Genomic DNA, 19779 nt, shown 5'->3' with positions numbered 1-19779 from the left:
TCTACAGTAGGCGGTTATTTCAGAATTAGCCGAGTTACTTCAAAATAAAACTGATTCTGTCCACATGACCAAACCAGTTTTTTCGGTTTAAAGGGCTCTTTACTCCGATTTCTGTACTCCACCTAGGCAAGTGGAGTAGCACTAAAATTGAGATCACAGTTCTGGGTTACAGGTACCGTGGATGAAATTCAACGTTATTGGCCTCCGGGAGCTATCCCAGAATGCTCCCTTGTGACCACTGTGGACAACACTCTCAACTCTGATGCACTAGTCAGGTAGGCAGTAAAAGCCACAGGAACTTTTGAATTTCCTGTTTGGTCACCATCAGCACAAGTGACCATCAGCACAGTCCTCCATCACAGGTGACCATGCAGAGCCCACCATCTCAAGAGACCACGCAGTTCCGGATTCACAAACAAGCTCCAGCATGGTCCGAACGCGAGGTATTGGATCTCATCGCATGTTGGGGAGACGAATCTGTTATGGCAGAACTAAACTCCACAAAAAGAAACACAAATACGTATGCTAAAGTCTCCAGGGCCATGACAGAAAGAGGCTACTCCAGGGACACAGAGCAGTGTCATATACAAATCAAGGTGCTCAGGCAAGCGTACCAAAAAGCCAGGGAGGCGAACGGGCGCTCTGGGTCACAGCCCCATACATGCCGCTTCTACTGTGAGCTGCATGCAGTTATGTGGGGTGATGACACCACTACTCCATCACTGTCCGTGGACACCTGCAAGGGGGGAGGAGCACGGAGCGAGGAGGATGAGTTTTTGGAGGATGAAGAGGAGGAGGAGGACTGTGCACAGGCGGCAAGTGGGGAATCCGTTTCCCCCCCAGCCAGAAACTATTCTTAACGCTGGAGCCAATAGCCTTCCCCACTCCCAAGGCATGCTCCCGGACCATGACCTTGGAGAAGGCACTTCTGGTGAGTGAAAGCTTGATCGGAGCCACGTGGTACGGGGTGGGGGAAAGCCACGCTGGGCTGTTCCGTTTAGTTTAAAGTGCTCATCCCTGCTCAGAGCCTCATCGGCGCCACGCAGTGTGTGTCTGTGTGGGCGGGTGTTGTGTGAAGCAAACATCCCAGAGAGCCCGCAGGCCCTCCCTTTATATGGCAAACCCACCAGTAATTTCTTGCTATGGGAAAGGGGGCCCAGCAGTTTGAAAGCATTGAAATGAATGCGGAAGAAGCAGAACCTCGCATGCCCCTAGGGCTTACCATGGCTGCCTGCAAGCTGAATTCTTTTGCCCGGCTGCATGTGATGGCTTACTCACACCAAAGTGGCAGGCACTTCAGTATAAGAGGCAATATGCGACCTTGTATGGAAAGAACATGTGCTGTGTACTATGAATTGCCTGTTTCACTGAGAAACAGTGTCCCCTTTGTTCTCTAAAATGTATCTTTTAAACTACTACCCTCCCTTTTTCTCCTCCTGCAGCAGGTGAAAATGTTTCAATGCGGCCTCTATCTACTCCATCCCAGAGGCTGGTCCAGATCAGAAGGCAGAAAAAACGAACTTGGGACGACATGTCTGCCGAGCTCATGCAGACCTCCCGCACTGATAGGGCCCAGTTGAATGCGTGGAGGCAAACAACTGTGGAGTCACGTAAAGCGTTACATGAATATGAAGAGAGGAGGGACGTGCGCGATGAGAGCAGGCAGGATGCCATGGTCAAGCTCATGGGGGAGCAAACTGACATGCTCTGCTGTATGGTGGATCTAATGCAGGAAAGGCAGCAAGACCACAGACTGCTGCTGCAGCCCCTGAATAACCACCCTCCCTCCTCCCCAAGTTCCATAGCCTCCTCACCCAGACGCCCAAGAACACGGGGCGGGAGGCTACGGGGACCCACACAGTCAACCCCACAGGATTGCACAAACAGCAGAAAGCTGGCGTATCCTAAATTTTGATTTGATTTCTGGACTTGTCCTTCCCTCTTCCTCCTCCTCCTCCTCCACCCCCCAACCTAATGCCCCCCTCCCCCATCTCATTTCTCTCAATGTTTTGTGCAACAAATAATAAAGAATGATTTTTAAATGATTGTGACTTTATTTCCTTTCCTATATATAGGGGTGGGTAACTTTAAGAGAAACAAACACAACTCTCACACTGTACCCTGGCCAGTCATGAAACTGGCTTTCAAAGCTTCTCTGATGTGCAGCGTGCCCTGCTGCACTCTTCTAATCGCCCTGTTGTCTGGCTGTGCAAAACTGTCTGCCAGGCGAGTTGCCTCAGCCTCCCAACCCTGCCATAAACGTCTCCCCCTTACTCTCACAGATATTGTGGAGCACACATCAAGCAGCAGTTACAACTGGAATACTGGTTGTGCTGAGATCTAACCGAGTCAGTAAACTGCGCCAGCACGCTTTCAAACATCCAATCAAACATTCTACCACCATTCTGCACTTGCTCAGACTATAGAATCATAGAATATTAGGGTTGGAAGGGACCTCAGGAGGTCATCTAGTCCAACCCCCTACTCAAAGCAGGACTGATCCCTGACTAAATCATCCCAGCAAGGGCTTTGTCAAGCCTGACCTTAAAAACTTCTAGGGAAGGAGATTCCACCACCTCCCTAGGTAACGCATTCCAGTGTTTCACCACCCTCCTAGTGAAAAAGTTTTTCCTAATATCCAACCTAAACCTCCCCCACTGCAGCTTGAGACCATTACTCCTTGTTCTGTCATCTGCTACCACTGAGAACAGTCTAGAGCCATCCTCTTTGGAACCCCCTTTCAGGTAGTTGAAAGCAGCCATCAAATCCCCCTCATTCTTCTCTTCTGAAGACTAAACATCCCCAGTTCCCTCAGCCTCTCCTCATAAGACATGTGTTCCAGTCCCCTAATCATTTTTGTTGACCTCCACTGGACTCTTTCCAATTTTTCCACATCCTTCTTGTAGTGTGGGGCCCAAAACTGGACACAGTACTCCAGATGAGGCCTCACCAATGTCGAATAGAGGGGAATGATCACGTCCCTCGATCTGCTGGCAATGCCCCTACTTATACACCCCAAAATGCCATTGGCCTTCTTGGAAACAACAGCACACTGTTGACTCATATCCAGCTTCTCATCCACTGTAACCCCTAGGTCCTTTTCTGCAGAACTGCTGCCGAGCCATTCGGTCCCTAGTCTGTAGCAGTGCATGGGATTCTTCCATCCTAAGTGCAGGATTCTGCACTTGTCCTTGTTGAACCTCATCAGATTTCTTTTGGCCCAATCCTCCAATTTGTCTAGGTGCCTCTGTATCCTATCCCTACCCTCCAGCGTATCTACCACTCCACCAGTTTAGTGTCATCTGCTAACTTGCTGAGAGTGCAATCCACACCCTCCTCCAGATCATTTATGAAGATACTGAACAAAACCGGCCCCAGGACCGACCCGTGGGCCACTCCACTTGATACTGGCTGCCAACTAGACATGGAGCCATTGATCACTACCCGTTGAGCCTCACAATCTAGCCAGCTTTCTATCCACCTTATAGTCCATTCATCCAGCCCATACTTCTTTAACTTGCTGACAAGAATACTGTGGGAGACCGTGTCAAAAGCTTTGCTAAAGTCAAGGAACAACACGTCCACTGCTTTCCCTTCATCCACAGAGCCAGTTAACTTGTCATAGAAGGCAATTAGATTAGTCAGGTATGACTTGCCCTTGGTGAATCCATGCTGACTGTTCCTGAACACTTTCCTCCCCTCTAAGTGCTTCAGGATTGATTCTTTGAGGACCTGCTCCATGATTTTTCCAGGGACTGAGGTGAGGCTGACTGGCCTGTAGTTCCCAGGATCCTCCTTCTTCCCTTTTTAAAAGATGGGCACTACATTAGCCTTTTTCCAGTCATCTGGGACTTCCCCTGATGGCCATGAGTTTTCAAAGATAGTGGCCAATGGCTCTGCAATCACATCCACCAACTCCTTTAGCACTCTCTGATGCAACACATCCGACCCCATGGACTTGTGGTCGTCCAGCTTTTCTAAATAGTCCAGAACCACTTCTTTCTCCACGGGGGGCTTGTCACCTCTTCCCCATGCTGTGCTGCTCTCTGCAGTAGTCTGGGAGCTGACCTTGTTCACGAAGACAGAGGCAAAAAAAGTATTGAGTACATTAGCTTTTTCCACATCCTCTGTCACTAGATTGCCTCCCTCATTCAGTAAGGCGCCCACACTTTCCTTGACTTTCTTCTTGTTCCTAACATACCTGAAGAAACCCTTCTTGTTGTTCTTAACATCTCTTGCTAGCTGCAACTCCAGGTGTGATTTGGCCTTCCTGATTTCACTCCTGCAAACCCGAGCAATATTTTTATACTCATCCCTGGTCATTTGTCCAATCTTCCACTTCTTGTAAGCTTCTTTTTTGTATTTAAGAGCAGCAAGGATTTCAATGTTAAGCCAAGCTGGTCGCCTGCCATATTTACTATCCTTTCTACACATCAGGATGGTTTGTCCCTGTAACCTCAATAAGGATTCTTTAAAATATAGTTGAACTGCTCCTTACTACTGTCCAGGATACCTGTGTAGAGCTTCATGAGCCTTGGCATTAAGGGGTAGGCTGGGTCCCAGAGGATAACTATAGGCATTTCAACATCCCCAACAATAATTTTCTGGTCTGGGAAGTAAGTTCCTTCCTGCAGCTGTTCAAACAGACCAGAGTTTCTGAAGATACGAGCATCATGCACCTTTCCCGGCCATCCCACATTGATGTTGGTGAAACGTCCCTTGTGATCCACCAGTGCTTGCAGCACCATGGAAAAGTACCCCTTGCGGTTTATGTACTGGCTGCCAAGGTGGTCCAGTCCCAAAATAGGGATATGCGTTCTGTCTATTGCCCCGCCACAGTTAGGGAACCCCAGCTCATTAAAGCCATCCACAGTGGTCTGCACATTTCCCAAAGTCACTACCCTTGATAGCAGCTGGTCAATGATTGCGTTGGTTACTTGCAGCACAGTAGATTTCCCCACTCCAAACTGACTCCCGACTGACCAGGAGCTGCCAGGCGTTGCAAGCTTCCACAGAGCTATGGCCACTCACTTCTCAACTGTGAGGGCTGATCTCATTTTGGTGTATTTGCACTTCAGGGCAGGGGACAGCAAGTCACAAAGTTCCATGAAAGTGGTCCTACGCATTTCTCAGCCACTGGAAATCATCCCATACGTGCAACACTATGCAGTCCCAACAGTCTGTGCTTGTTTCCTGGGCCCAGAATCAGCGTTCCACGGCATGAACCTGGCCCATGATCTCCCAGTCGCCACATGCTGTGCCGTCTGTGTCCATGTCCTCATCAGTATAGTAATCGCGCTGTCGTCGCTTCCTCGCCCGGTTTTGTAGGTACTGCACATACTGCTGGATAATGCATGAGGTATTTACAATGGTCAAAACTGCAGCGGAGATCGGATCGGGCTCCACGACTATGGCACCTGCACGGGTAATCCTGGAAAAAGGGCACGAAATGTAGGAGAGCAGAGTGGCAGCGGAAGCTGTGCTGTTTGGTTCACGGTAGCCAAACAAAGGCTGAAAATGGTTGTCTTCTGTGGCTTTCACGGAGGTGGGAGCCCAGGACAGACAACATAGAGAAGCTTGGAAGCACCACGATAGCGGGAGAGCAGAGTTGGCGGCGGAAGCTGTGCTGCTCGCTTCACGATGGCCGAGCAGAGTTGGCAGCGGAAGCGTTCGATGAGGAAGAGAACGAGTAGATACTAGAGATTACATAGGAAGATGAGAGGAAATGAGAGGTGGATTCATAGTAGCAGAGCAGCGGTGCACCATCTGCTGAAAGCAGTATGGTGTCTGCACGCCAAAAAGGCATGAAACAATTGTCTGCCACAGCTTTGTGATGACACACACCCAGAAACACCCGTGAGAATGTTTTTGGCCCATCATGCACTGGGAGCTTAATCCAGAATTCCAGTGGGCGGCGGGGTCTGCGGGAACTGTGGGATAGCTACCCACGGTGCACCGCTCTGACATTCAATGCTAGCCTGTGGACGCAATCCGCCAAATTCACATGCTTCAGTGGGGACACAGGAGACCGAATGTATAAAATAGCTTCCGAAAATTCAAATAGAATAATTTTGAAATAACTTTGTCCTGTTGACGTACCCTTAGTCCTTCCTTTGTTGTCCCAGACTCCTGCCTCCCAGCCCCCAGGCGGGGCTGCCTGAGCCTAAAGACTGAGGGGGGATTCCTGGGGGAGCCCCAGGTGCTCTGAGAAATGAGTTCTGTGACTTCTTCCTCGGCGGTTGTAGGATTCTCCCTTCCCCGCCATCTGCGCATGCGGGACTCTTCCCTCCCCCCCGCCATCTGCGCATGCGGGACTCCCCCGCATTTGCGCATGCCCGGAGCCCATCTTTCACGAGACCAGCGTCTGTGGGCGGGGGAGACAAGCTCTCAAGCGATACAAAACTCTTCCCCGGGCCTGGGAGAGGCTCCAACGGCCCTCACGAACTCTCAGCCCTGCTCGTCATTCCCCCGCCCAACGTCACTTCCGCTCCCAAGAGACTCAGGAACTACATCTCCCAGGCTGCCCTGGGGGGCGCTTCCGCCTTCTCTAGCTCAGGTAAGGGCCTGGCTCCGCGCCTCTCCCGCAGCCGGCGCCTCTCAGACCCGCCCCCCCGAAGCCTCCCGGGTTCCTTCCGCTTTCTAAGGCGAACTGGAGCCTGGTCCCGGGCAGTCTGCGCTGTGGGGAGCCCGGGGGCGGGGGCAGGGGCTGCTCGCTGGGCGGGGGGAGCCTCAGTCCCGGGGTCCCACCTGCCCCGCCCGCGTCCTGCCCCCCCGGTCCGACCCTCCCCTTGCCCACACATGGACCTGGCCCGGGCTGCTTCTTCCCCCTCCCCGTGACCTGCCTCCCCTGGCACCAGTTTGTAACGTGCTCCCCTCGCCTCGCCTCGCCTCCCCTCGGGTTACCCGGTGAGACGGACCAAATATCGGGACGCAAAAGAAAAAAGCCGCCGGAGCGGCCAGTGCGGCAATACCGGGACAAACGGCGTCCAAGGGACAAAACTAAAAATCGGGACAGACGCCTGGTCCCCCTCCCCTCCCCCATCGCTGAGCCTAGGGGCTGGTTTGGCTTCGCTCCTGGGGTGCCCTGTGCTAGCCTCAAATCAGCTTCCTGGGGCACTTCCTGCTCCCCCTGCACCCCAGCCGCCCAGCGCCCAGGGACAGGAGTCAAAGAAAGGACGTTTCCTTTCAGGTGTGAGGGCGGCAATTCAGCCATGAAGGGGCGGTGCTGACGGAGGAATTGTTGACCCTTTCTCTGTTTTCCTTTTCAGGTTTTACCCCCTTTTTCTCTGATTTCTGTTTCTGATTGTCACCAATGGATGTAAAATCCGTGTTGATTTCTCCCCTTTTCTCTCTAGTTCAATTTAAAATCTCAGATTTGGGATATTTTCCCACCCATTTGATGTGCAGCAAACTTTCTTTGTTTATATAGGAAATTGTTGCCCTGAGTCATTTCCCAACTGGGATGGGTTTTAATGGGTGCAGCAGCTTGCAAAGCCCTGAGACACATCTTCCCAAAAGGGCGGGGGGGGGGGGGCTTCCAGTTTCTGGCATTCAGAGGCCAGGCCAGTCAGGGACATGCTTCCATGCTGATGATGGGTACTGCTCCATAACAATCCAAAGCAGTGCGGACTGATGTATGTTCATTTCCATCATCTGAGTTGTATGCTGCCATCAGAAGGTTGATTTTCTTGTCTAGCAGTTCAGGTTCTGTAGCGTCTGCATCAGTGTTGCTCCTTTAGAACTTCTGACCATATGTTCCACACCTCGGCCTTCTCAGATTTCGGACGGCACTTCAGATTCTTACACCTTGGTCAAGTGCTGTAGCTATCTTTAGAAATCTCACATTAGTACCTTCTTTGCATTTTATCAACTCCGTAGTATAAGTGTTCTTAAAATGAGCAACATATGCTGGGTCATCATCCGAGACTGCTATAAAATGAAATATATGGCAGAATGCAGATAAAACCATGGAGCAGGAGACATAATGGTCTCCCTCAAGATCTTCAGTCTCAAATTTCATTAACGCATTATTTTTTAACGATCATCGTCATCATGGAGACATGTCCTCTGGAATGATGGCTGAAGCATGAAGGGGAATATGGATATTAGCATAGCTGGCACATAAATATTTTGCAGTGCTGGCTACAAAAGGGCCATGTGAATGCCTGTTCTCACTTTCAGGTGACATTGTATGTAAGAAGCGGGCAGCATTATCGCCGGTAAATGTAAACAAACTTGTTTGTCTTAGCGATTGGCTGAACAAGAAGTAGGACTGAGTGGACTTGTAGCGCTAAATTTTTACACTGTTGTGTTTTTGAGTGCATTTATGTAACAACAGAAAATCTACATTTGTAAGTTGCACTTTCACGATAAAGCGATCACATTACAGTATTTTATCTTTTCTACAGTACAAATATTTGTAAGAAAAAATAATATAAAGTGAGCACTGTACACTTTGTATTCTGTGTTGTAATAGAAATCAATATATTTGAAAATGTAGAAAAACATCCAAAAATATTTCCAATAAATTTAAATTGGTATTGTTTAACAGTGCGATTAAAACTCTGATTAATCGCAGTTAACTGAAACAAATTGCAAAAGTTAACTGTGATTAACTGACAGCCCTAGTTTTGAATTTTTCTGTTACACGCAGGACAGTCTAGAACATCAGTGTGCAGAGAAAGAGCCTGCGGGGAGTTGTGCTGTGAAATTATTTCCTGTTCTGACGTGTCCCCAATTGTCCTTTTTGCCCTAACAGGCTGCAGCGCAATATCCATGTTTTCTGCCAGGTTTTTCCATCCTTCCAGGGACCAGGAAAGGGAAATGGCTGCAGTGGAGCCAGTTGAGGTAGGGATTATCAGGGAGTTGCTGGTGGGTTGCTGTTGGAGGGAGGAGGGCAGTAAATACAGAGGAGGTTGGCATTTCTGGGGGGGTTAGTTTGAAGGTGGGAGGGGTTAGGAAATACTCAGGGTGGAGAAATGAAGGGGGGCAGTGTGATGACAAACCTGTTGGGGTTTGTTTACTGTGAGACCTAGATCCCAGCAACAAATGCATGGAGTCTGTGGGTGGGAATTTCCTGATTTGACAAACAGGAAGCAAACAGCCTGGAGTGGGCTGAGAAAACTTTAACTAGACTCCAGTACTGGAGCCTGAACCTATTAGCCAGAGGCCCCTGTGAGATTTAAAGGGGAACCCACCAGTAAGGCCCAGGGAAGATACCCCATCCTGCCTGCTGGCCATGGGGAGAGTGTTCTGATTCTCACCAGAGAGATGTCCCTTGTTCCTGCTGGGGGCTCCATCTCCTGTATCAGCCTCTGGCTAATAGGTGAGTGATGAATGTGAAGACCCCTGCCCCCTCTCTCTGCTGGGAGGGGTGCAGGGCTCTGTCTTTCTCCCCTCACCCTGATGCCTCCTAGCTGCTCTGATGGGATGGGGGCAGGACTATGCTGACAGCCTGTCTCCCAGATCTTCTATGTGATTGGCCCTCCTCCCCTCTGAACAATGGGGTTGTCAGGAGGCTCTTGCTTTTTCAGGGGCTGGTGACCTTTGAGGAGGTGGCTGTGTATTTCACCAAGGAAGAATGGGCTCTTCTGGACCTGGGTCAGAAAATCCTCTACAGAGATGTAATACTGGAGAACTATGAGACTGTGACCTCGCTGGGTAAGGATTACTGTTCCCCCAGGTATTAGAAGGGGAAATGAGGAGTTAAGGTTCATGACATCTCACAATGCAACTCAACTGTGCCCTGTTTCAGCAACACCCCAACTGGCCAATGACAAACATTACCCTGGTGGCTACAGAATACTTTGGGAACAGAGCACAAGTGTGGTATAGCACAAAGTTTAACACCTTCTCTTTGCTAACGCAAAACTTGGGGTTAGGTCCAGTGCAGGGAACAGAAGCTATCTACAGTGGTGAGCTGGAGCTGGTTCGCACCGATTCGTGTGAACTGGTTGTTAAATTTTGAAGCCGGTTTAGAACCGGTCGTTAAAGGGGTGGGCAAACTCCGGCCCGCAGGCCACATCCTGTCCGGGCCGCCTGAGCTGTCATCTGAGGAGGCTCCCCTTTTTAATTTTTGCTCACCCAGTGGTGCTCTGGGTCTTTGGCGGTACTTCAGCGGCGGGTCCCTAACTCGCTCCGGTCTTCAGCGGCACTGAAGGATCTGCTGCCGAAGACCCGGAGCGACTGAAGGAACCGGTTCATCAGCTTTTGGCAGCTCATCACTGGCTATCTACCCCTAGCCTTCACTCAAACACTGAGCCTACTGCACACAGTCCATCTCAGACTTTTACAATGTTGCCACCCTATTAGCCTTGCACTAAGGGTATGACTACACTACGGAATTAGGTTGAATTTATAGAAGTAGATTTGTTTGCCTGGAGCGTGCCCCGTCTCACCCCCTTCCCCCCCGTGTTCTTGGGCATCTGGGTGAGGAGGCTATGGAACTTGGGGAGGAGGGCAGGTGGTTACACAGGGGCTGCAGCGACGGTCTGTGCTCCTGCTGCCTTTCCTGCAGCTCAACCATATGCAGGAGCATATCAGTTTGATCCTCTAGTAGCCTCAGCATTGCATCCCACCACCTCTCATCTTGTGCGTCCCTCCTGTCCTCGTGTTCATTTTGTGCTTTTCTGAACTCTGACATTGCTTGCCTCCATGCATTTTGCTGAGCTCTTTCAGTGCGGGAGGACTGCATGAGCTCTGTTATGAAGCGTGGGGGAGTCAGGGTCCTGTACCCTTGTTTCCTGCGATTCACGTTCACCGTGACTCTCAGCCAGCCAGTAGAACAGCAGGTTTATTAGAGATGACAAGGAACACAATCCAGCCCCGAGCTTGTAGGCATGAACAGGACTCCTTAGTCAGGGCTCCTTGTGGGGGGTAGAGAGCTTAGACCCCCCACTCTGGGGCTCTCCCCTCTTCCCTAGCCCACGCCAAACTGAAAGAAAAACCCTCCAGCGTCCCACCCAGCCTCCCCCCAGCTCCTCCTCCAGCCTTTGTCCAGTTTCCCATGTCACCTGGGCCCAACCCCCTCCTGGCTCAGGTTACAGGCTCTCAGGTATCCCATCCCCACATTCCCAGGTCAACACTCTCCCCTCCCTGCAACGTCACAAGCTCAGAGAACATTAAAATACCGCCAGCTCTCCTGGACTCCTTGCCCCCTCATATTAGCTTCCCGGGGGATCCAGCCCATCAGCTCCCTAAGGGAGTCAAAGTCTGCTTTTCTGAGGTCCAGGGTCCGTATTTTGCTACTCTCCTTTCTTCCTTTTGTCAGGATCCTGAACTCAACCATCTCATGGTCACTGCTGCTTAGGTTGCCACCCACTTCTATTTTCCCTACCAATTCTTCCCTGTTTGTAAGTAGCAGGTCAAGAGGAGCACGGCCCCTAGTCACTTCATCCAGCACTTGTACCAGAAAGTTCTCCCCAACACTCTCCAAAAACTTCCTGGATTGCTGTATTGCTCTCCCAGCAGATGTCAGGGTGATTGAAGTCCCCCATTAGAATCAGGGCTTGTGATCTGGAAACTTCAGTTAGTTGTCCAAAGAAAGCCTTGTCTACCTCATCCTTCTGATCTGGTGGTCTATAGCACATGCCCACCACGGCATCACCCTTGTTGCTCTTGCCTCTAAACTTAACCCAAAGACTCTCAACAGGCTTTTCTGCAGTTTCAAACTGGAGCTTTGAGCAATCATACCACTCTCTTACATACAATGCAACTCCTCCACCTTTCCTCCTGTACCTGTCCTTCCTAAACAGTTTATACCCATCCATAACAGTGCTCCAGTCATGTGAACTGCCCCACCAAGTTTCTGTTATTCCAGTCATGTCATAGTTCCTTGATTGTGCCAGGACTTCCAATTTTTCCTGTTTGTTTCCCAGGCTTCTTGCGTTCATGTACATGCACCTAAAATAACTAGCTGATTGCCCTACTGTCGGAGAAGAACACAGTTCTCACTCTCCGGTTGGGTGCAGCAAGTCAGATACAGTTTATTATCTCAAGCAATTGCACAGAGGGAGAGAGTGCACTAGGACACAGGGTTTCCCCCACCTAGGCAGGTCTCTCCCAGATAAACAATTTGAGCAAGTATTTATACCATTATTACAGACAATAATAAGCAACAACTGCATATTGTTTATACATATTCCTTCATGATATCTTATTTTTCTTACCATTTCTCTTATAGTCTGCATTCTATTCTTATCTAATACAAGGTCACAGCAGCCTCTTTCACAGTTATTTTCCACTCGCTTCTCACTATCCCCGCTTCTACAAATCTCGCGTTATTAAAGCTAGAGTTAGCCTGACTCCTGCTCATTTCAGAGGCCTGCATCCAAATTCCCTTCATCTATTTCCGCACTACTTTCTCAGTATGAATCAGGAGGCTTCCCGTCTTGTATCCTCCTCGTATTTCGTGACCAGGTCAGATTTGGTCAAATGAAATAAAAGCAAAACACATTCTAAGCTGATTGTAACACTTCCAGTGCCCTTACAAACTTCGATGCGTCTCACCACAGGCTGGCTGGTTGCTCTTCAGCCAGGCTGTCCCCTTTGATCAGCGCTTAAGTCTCTTGGTGTGGTGTCTGTAGATGTACGTGGAAGAGAGAGAGAGCATGGCAAACGTCTCTCCCTCTTACCATGTTCTTTCTTCCCTCTTGGCTTTGCCCCTTCCCCCCCTTCAGAGTCAGATGAGCATTACCTCATCGCAGTCCCAAACTGACCAAAGGAAAGGGGGTGACTCACTCGAGAGTCCAACAGATCCTTTTGTTACTGCATAGGCCAGCGTCCTTTATTCCTGTGAGGCTGTGCTGGGTTTGTCCCATACATGCATTGATGAGGTGTGAACTGCCCCTTTGCTCTTAGAGTGTTTTTGCCTGGTCTTATTTTAAGCCATGAGGATGCATTTTCAGCCTCATAACTGTATACATTACTGCAACAACAATTACTATAACATCACTGTAACAGCAATGCTCAGTGCATCATGAGCCTTCACAAAACACCCAACATGACAAATTTTGCATTGGATACCACACAATCATTTTATAAGGATGAACATGGGGGTGTAGGGTGTTCCCACGAGGTACCGAACGTCACAGCACGTCAGCCCCAGGTGGGGAAAACAGAAATTACATCAGTTAGCTTTACTGTGGTAAAATCTACTGGGGCCTGGTCTCCGTTAGCATGTTTTTATAGTTAGCTAGCTCCATTGAGCTATCCAGATATAGAAGCACAGCTATATTCTCTATACTGACGTGCCTCCAGTATACTACTCTGGGTTAGCTCATATATTTTCCCTTGACATGTCCCAATCTACTCCGCATTCCCTAGTCTAGAGAAAATATTATCATGATGGTAAAACATTTGCAAATAACACAACTCAATAATAATCAGATAGCAGTGAGTGAAGCAGATTTCAGTGGATTAGAGGACAATGCAATGGGAGAATCTGTGGTCCTGATTCTGAGTCCTCAGATGTAACTTGCTCTAGAATCTCATTCTATCTGAAACAGAAAATGTCTTCTATCTCTCTGAGATGTAGATTTTTCTCTCTTTCCTAAAGGTTGTTTGGTCACATAATTGAATATTAGTTTGCTTTGACAGAATGTAGTTCAGATTTATTGAGGACTTTGAGACAAATGACGGTTTGCTTCAATAGTCATTTCTTCTTTTATTTATGGTTTCTCGTCACCCCTCCATGATGACATGGGGAATGTTCAAATGCAGCTCAGTCAACTGGAGAGAATTCTCCTAGTTATGGGTTATGCTACCAAGGAACCAGGAGGGGTTTGAAATGTCCAGTCTGAAATGGTGAACAACAGCACACCCCAATCTGTGCAACTAACCTATGGAACTGGGTATAATCACAGTGTTATTCAGTTATGTAGGTCAGTATTATCTCAAATATCTGGGGAGAGAGTTCCACAGTAAGTGTCTTGGAACTAGGCAAAATACCTGTGTATTTGGTTCCCATAACAGTTGTAACCTTGGCCCTATAGGAGGTTTCCTTGTACTAGCTGAGATAAATGCCAAGGAAATGAGATTAGTCCGGGAACCATTAGAAGCACGGTTTCCGCCTAGGTGTGTGTAAAATGTTGTAAGAGCAAGGGAGTTGTATAAAAATGTTCTTTTTGGGGGGATCTCTGGGGGAGGAATGTCGGAAACTTCTTGCTTAAATAATCTCAAATGTAAGCCACTAACCATACCCTGCATGCCCATAGAGCAGTGGTTCTCAAACTTTTTGTATTGGCAACCCCTTTCAGACAGCAAGCCTCTGAGTGTGACCTCCCTCCTTATAAATTAAAAACACATTTTCTTATGTTGAATGCTATTTTAAATGCTAAATTTATTACCATATTGTTTTAAATTAATATCTGTTCTCATTGTTTATAAATTAAGACTAAAACACATTTGTATAGAAATAATGTTGTAAGTCCAAAAGGTATTTTTTTAAATAGTTACTGTTAAATAATGGGGTGTGGAGGGGGGGGGGGAAGAAACTTTGTCCATATCACTTTTCACAGTATACTTAGTGCCCCATTGCCACCCTTACTTCTGGGCCTCTGCTGGCAGCAGGCGTTGCCTTCTGAGCTGGGGGGCCAGAGAGCAGCGGCTGCCAGCTGGTCACCCAGCTATGAAGGCAACTTTGCTGCCAGTAGGAGCACACAACTGCATAAGTAAGGGTGGCAATGCCATATGAGGCATCCTTATTTCTGAGTATTGTTTGACCTTTGTGCTGAAAGGGGTGGCTACGAGCGGGGAGTTCAGGCAAATTTTGGGGTGGCTATAGCTCCCACTAGCCCCCCGCAGCACCACCCTTGTCTGTGTGTCTGAGTGTTAAATTATTATTTCCTTTTTTTTTTTTGCCCAACTCTGTGTTCTGATTGGTCTGCGGTTTAATGCAGGTCTTCAGCTGCTGAATGCTCAATCCCTCTAATGTTGTCTCAGACCCACCTTTTCAGTCTCAAGGCAACAAACCTGCACACAATACTATGATCCGCAGAGTCCAATTTCCTTAAAGTGGTGATAATACAAACATATTTTGTTTCAGAACAATAACTCTGTATTACATACTTACAATTCTTTTGGAAGTAAATACACATTGCAATGGAAAGGTGTGTGTAATTTTTTAAAACCCAAGATTTAAATTATATATATTATAGCAGTTGCTCTCTGTTTCATGCATGTGCTCGTGGCCCCAAAAAATAACCCCATGACCCCTTGAGGGGTTTTCACCTCCAGTTTCAGAAGCGCTACCAAGGAGAGTAGCAAATGCCAAAATAACCTGAGCACACGTGGATTTCAGAGCAGTTAGATTTGTCAGTTTACAAAACAGAAGGTAGTGCTGAGCTGTAACTGTGTCAGAGCTGGCACTCTGCTGTAGTCACTTCCCACATCCATGGAGGGTGTGACAGTCAGCTGGGCCCATCCACTGATAGAGACAGGGTGAGATTCCTGTCAGGAGTCCTTGGGAGAAGGGAGAGCAGGGAGCAGTGGAGTGGATGAGATGATGGGGATCTGGTGACCCTGCACTACCATAAAGGAGGGAGGGCTGAGAGCAGTGGGAGGAAGGGGGCTGGGTGTCCTGGTGAGTGAAAGGGCTAGTTATCTCTTTCCCCTTCCCCTGCAATGTGTCAGCCTCATGCCTTTCCGTCTCCTGGAGTGGATTTCTGCCATTCTTCTTCGAGTGCTTGTTCACATCCATTCCACATTAGGTGTGCGCACACCGCGTGCACGAGCATCGGAAACTTTTTCCCTTAGCAGCTCCCGTCAGGCCGGCGGGGCTCCCGAGTGGTGCCGCTGTGCCATGCATATATACCCCCGCCGGCCCGATCCCCTCCAGTTCCTTCTCTCTCTCTCTCTCTCTCTCTCGTAGAGGAGCAGCTCCATAGCCTTTAGAGTAGCTGTTATTAGTTCGTTTACATACAGATTATGGACACTTAAGTCATTTGGTGCTTGGAGGTCTCCAGCACCTGCCCCAGGTCGCGGGGCATGCGGCAGCCCATGACTTCAAGACTTGCGCCACATGCTGCAAACCTATGCCAGTTAGTGACCCCCACAACTTGTGTCTGCGTTGCCTGGGGGATGGACATGAAACTGAACGGTGTAGGATTTGCAAGGCATTTAAGCCAAGGACAAGAAAGAGACTTTTGCCTGTTGATGCGCTGCATTGCAGCCACCGGGCCCAGAGCACCCGACGCCGGCTCAGGCTTCCTCGGTGCTTAGTGCCGTGGAGCCGTAGAGAGACCCGGCACCGGCTAAACACCGTAAACTGTCGGCCCCGGAGTGCCAGGCTAGGCCCTGGCACCGCTCGTCCTCCCCTGTGCGGCCCCCAGCGCAGCCTAAAGGAAGGCACGGTCGTTCCCCGCACAGGAGGCCGGTGCCTCCCAAGGCCCCGAGCACCGATAAGAGTGGGAAGGCCGCGGTACCGGCGCTGACGCTGGCGGTCCCGGCAGCACAAGCCCCACCGAGCCCAGACCTAAGTGAGCTCAGTGCAGACGATGGGCTTGAGGGCATAACGGATCAGCAGCCCTCTACGCCTGGCACCTTTGAGGCTGCAAAGGACCTCATTGAGCTGTCGGCGGCGAGCCCCTTCCCGTATGGGGAGAACCCTGCAGCACCCGTTCCTGGGGTGCTGTCAAGGGGTACGACGGCAATGGTGTGCCGCTCAAGGACACCCTCCCGGCACTGCTCCTAGAGTTGGTCCCGGTTGAGCTCTGACTCTGTGGACTCACACTTGCCAGCGGCCCAGAAGGAGGTTGCGGCACCGGCAGTGGGTCGATGCGAAGAAGCACCCAGAAAAGGGCACACCGCTCTCCGGCACGATCCAGAGACCAGCAATGGGAGGAGTTGAGACGGCCCTCGCCAGAGGACTCCCGCAGACGGTCCTGGTCCAGGGAACGCCGTCACTGGTCCAGATCCCAGTCCCGGCCCTGGGGATACCAGTACTGCTTCTGCTTATCCAAGAGCCGCTCGTTCTCCCCCCGGTGCAGATCGTTGACACCGCTATGGTCTTTGCAATCAGCGTTGCTGCAGTCTGGCACTGACTCCGGCCACTATAGCTACCAGCACCAGGCCCCGGACAGCAGGGAGCTGGCAACTCCAGTGGGGGCCGCCAGGCCATTGGCCCTTTTGGACCCCCTGGGCCTATCAGGAGTGCCAAGGGGCCCCGTCCAGGGCAAGTTACTCGGTGCAGCTGTCCCAGTCCCCGCACCGATGCCAGATGGTGCCGGAGGCAACCGTATCCAGGCCTCCAGCATCCCCCCAGCATAGATTGGAGAGACAGGCACCGAGCCCGGTGCCGTCCTATGGACTCCCGCCCCGGCTTGAGCTGGAGGCCCCTCCCACGGGAGATGGGGAGCAGGAAGACCAACCAGAGGGGGTTAAGCAGCAGCTAACCTCTTCGTCTTCCCCTGATGAGGCGGTGGCAGGTACAGAGGTGTCCGGCCTTCGCCGATAGACCATAGAGCCCACCAGGAATTGCTGCACAGGGTCGCCCAAAACTTGGGGTTGCAGGCCGAGGCGGCGGTTGAGCAGGAGGACACCATTAAGACTGAGAGACCTCTCTTCAGGCCTCCCTGGATTCGGCAGACGCAGCGGCTAGAACAATCGCGTTGGGGTGGTCATGAGGCGCTCGGTGTGGCTCCAGGAGTCAGGCCTGCCACCCAAGGTCCAGAATACACTCCAGGACCTCCCCTTGGAAGGGTCCGGTCTCTTCTCGGACCCGACAGACACGAGGCTACATAACCTCAAGGACTCACGAGCTATGCTAAAGTCGCTGGGTATGCACACCCTGGCTGCCCAGAGGAAGCCCTTTAAGCCGCAGCCTCCCCATCAACGCCAGTACCAGCCTCGCCATAGGCATGAGCCTTACCATAGGCGAGGCAGGGATATCAGGCGACAGCGCAAGAACAATAACAATAATAATGCGCCAGGCTAGAACCAAGGACAACACAAGCCCCAGCCGGGCACTAAGCCAGGCTTTTGAAGGTGCACTCGAGGACAGTGTATCAGACCAGTCACTGGATCCGTCCCTTTGTTTCCCAAACCGCCTGTCCCGTTTATCCCGTTTATCCCATTACGTCAGACTGTTGGGTCTTGCGCACGGTGCGGAATGGATACTCACTGCAGTTCACCTCCCTCCCCCCCTTCCCCATCCCTCTTCAGGGACCCCTCTCATGAACATCTCCTAGAGAACGAAGTCCGCTCGTTGCTAGAGGTGGGGGCGATCTCCAAGATCATGGTCCGGGTCTTGGGAAAGGAGGAGCCTGTACAGGAAGGATGGGCTCCACCTAGATGAAAATGGAACCAGACTTCTGACACGTAAAATTAAAAATTACGAAGAGAGGGAAGAGCATCTTTGCCAGCAGGCTGGCTAACCTAGTGAGGAGGGCTTTAAACTAGGTTCACCGGGGGAAGGAGACCAAAGCCCTGAGGTAAGTGGGAAAGCGGGATACCGGGAGGAAGCACAGGCAGGAATGTCTGTGAGGGGAGGGCTCCTGCCTCATACTGGCAATGAGGGGCGATCAACAGGTTATCTCAAGTGCTTATATACAAATGCACAAAGCCTTGGAAACAAGCAGGGAGAACTGGAGGTCCTGGTGATGTCAAGGAACTATGACGTGATCGGAATAACAGAGACTTGGTGGGATAACTCATATGACTGGAGTACTGTCATGGATGGTTATAAACTGTTCAGGAAGGACAGGCAGGGCAGAAAAGGTGGGGGAGTAGCACTGTATGTAAGGGAGCAGTATGACTGCTCAGAGCTCCGGTACGAAACTGCAGAAAAACCTGAGTGTCTCTGGATTAAGTTTAGAAGCGTGTGCAACAAGAGTGATGTAGTGGTGGGAGTCTGCTATAGACCACCGGACCAGGGGGATGAGGTGGATGAGGCTTTCTTCCGGCAGCTCACTGAAGCTACTAGATCGCATGCCCTGATTCTCATGGGTGACTTTAATTTTCCTGATATCTGCTGGGAGAGCAATACAGCGGTGCATAGACAATCCAGGAAGTTTTTGGAAAGTGTAGGGGACAATTTCCTGGCGCAAGTGCTAGAGGAGCCAACTAGGGGGGGTGCTTTCCTTGACCTGCTGCTCACAAACCGGGTAGAATTAGTGGGGGAAGCAAAAGTGGATGGGAATCTGGGAGGCAGTGACCATGAGTTGGTTGAGTTCAGGATCCTGACGCAGGGAACAAAGGTAAGCAGCAGGATACGGACCCTGGACTTCAGGAAAGCAGACTTCGACTCCCTCAGGGAACGGATGGCCAGGATTCCCTGGGGGACTAACTTGAAGGGGAAAGGAGTCCAGGAGAGCTGGCTGTATTTCAAGGAATCCCTGTTGAGGTTACAGGGACAAACCATCCCGATGAGTCGAAAGAATAGTAAATATGGCAGGCGACCAACTTGGCTTAATGGTGAAATCCTAGCGGATCTTAAACATAAAAAAGAAGCTTACAAGAAGTGGAAGGTTGGACATATGACCAGGGAAGAGTATAAAAATATTGCTCGGGCATGTAGGAATGTTATCAGGAGGGCCAAATCGCACCTGGAGCTGCAGCTAGCCAGAGATGTCAAGAGTAACAAGAAGGGTTTCTTCAGGTATGTTGGCAACAAGAAGAAAGCCAAGGAATGTGTGGGCCCCTTACTGAATGAGGGAGGCAACCTAGTGACAGAGGATGTGGAAAAAGCTAATGTACTCAATGCTTTTTTTGCCTCTGTTTTCACTAACAAGGTCAGCTCCCAGACTGCTGCGCTGGGCATCACAAAATGCGGAAGAGATGGCC

General features: G+C 50.3%; 1 protein-coding gene and 1 long non-coding RNA gene across 19 annotated transcripts in view; one reads left to right on the top strand and one right to left on the bottom strand.

The window, feature by feature from the left end:
• Positions 1-2034: 2034 nt before the first annotated feature.
• On the bottom strand, positions 2035-6463 carry LOC140899369 (uncharacterized). Its single transcript, XR_012155301.1, has 2 exons — positions 6100-6463; positions 2035-5696 (listed from the first exon to the last, which is right to left on the bottom strand). It is a non-coding gene; the product is annotated as an uncharacterized LOC140899369 (long non-coding RNA).
• A 27-nt stretch (positions 6464-6490) lies between these two features.
• LOC140899366 (uncharacterized) overlaps positions 6491-19779 on the top strand; it is a 66952-nt gene continuing 53663 nt past the window's right edge. For 8 of the 18 annotated variants that reach the window (XM_073314794.1, XM_073314793.1, XM_073314791.1 and 5 more), the window contains exon 1: positions 8997-9660. In XM_073314794.1, the coding sequence (XP_073170895.1) occupies positions 9444-9660 (217 nt within the window). In that variant the 5' untranslated portion in view covers positions 8997-9443. The other 10 variants (XM_073314797.1, XM_073314799.2, XM_073314798.2 and 7 more) reach the window with 7 other exon arrangements.

The sequence above is a fragment of the Lepidochelys kempii genome, chromosome 16, assembly GCF_965140285.1.
Source record: "Lepidochelys kempii isolate rLepKem1 chromosome 16, rLepKem1.hap1, whole genome shotgun sequence".
NCBI classification, from domain to species: Eukaryota; Metazoa; Chordata; order Testudines; family Cheloniidae; genus Lepidochelys; species Lepidochelys kempii.
The sequence above is the reverse complement of the archived record's forward strand: the minus strand, read 5'-3'. Positions and strand labels throughout refer to the sequence as shown.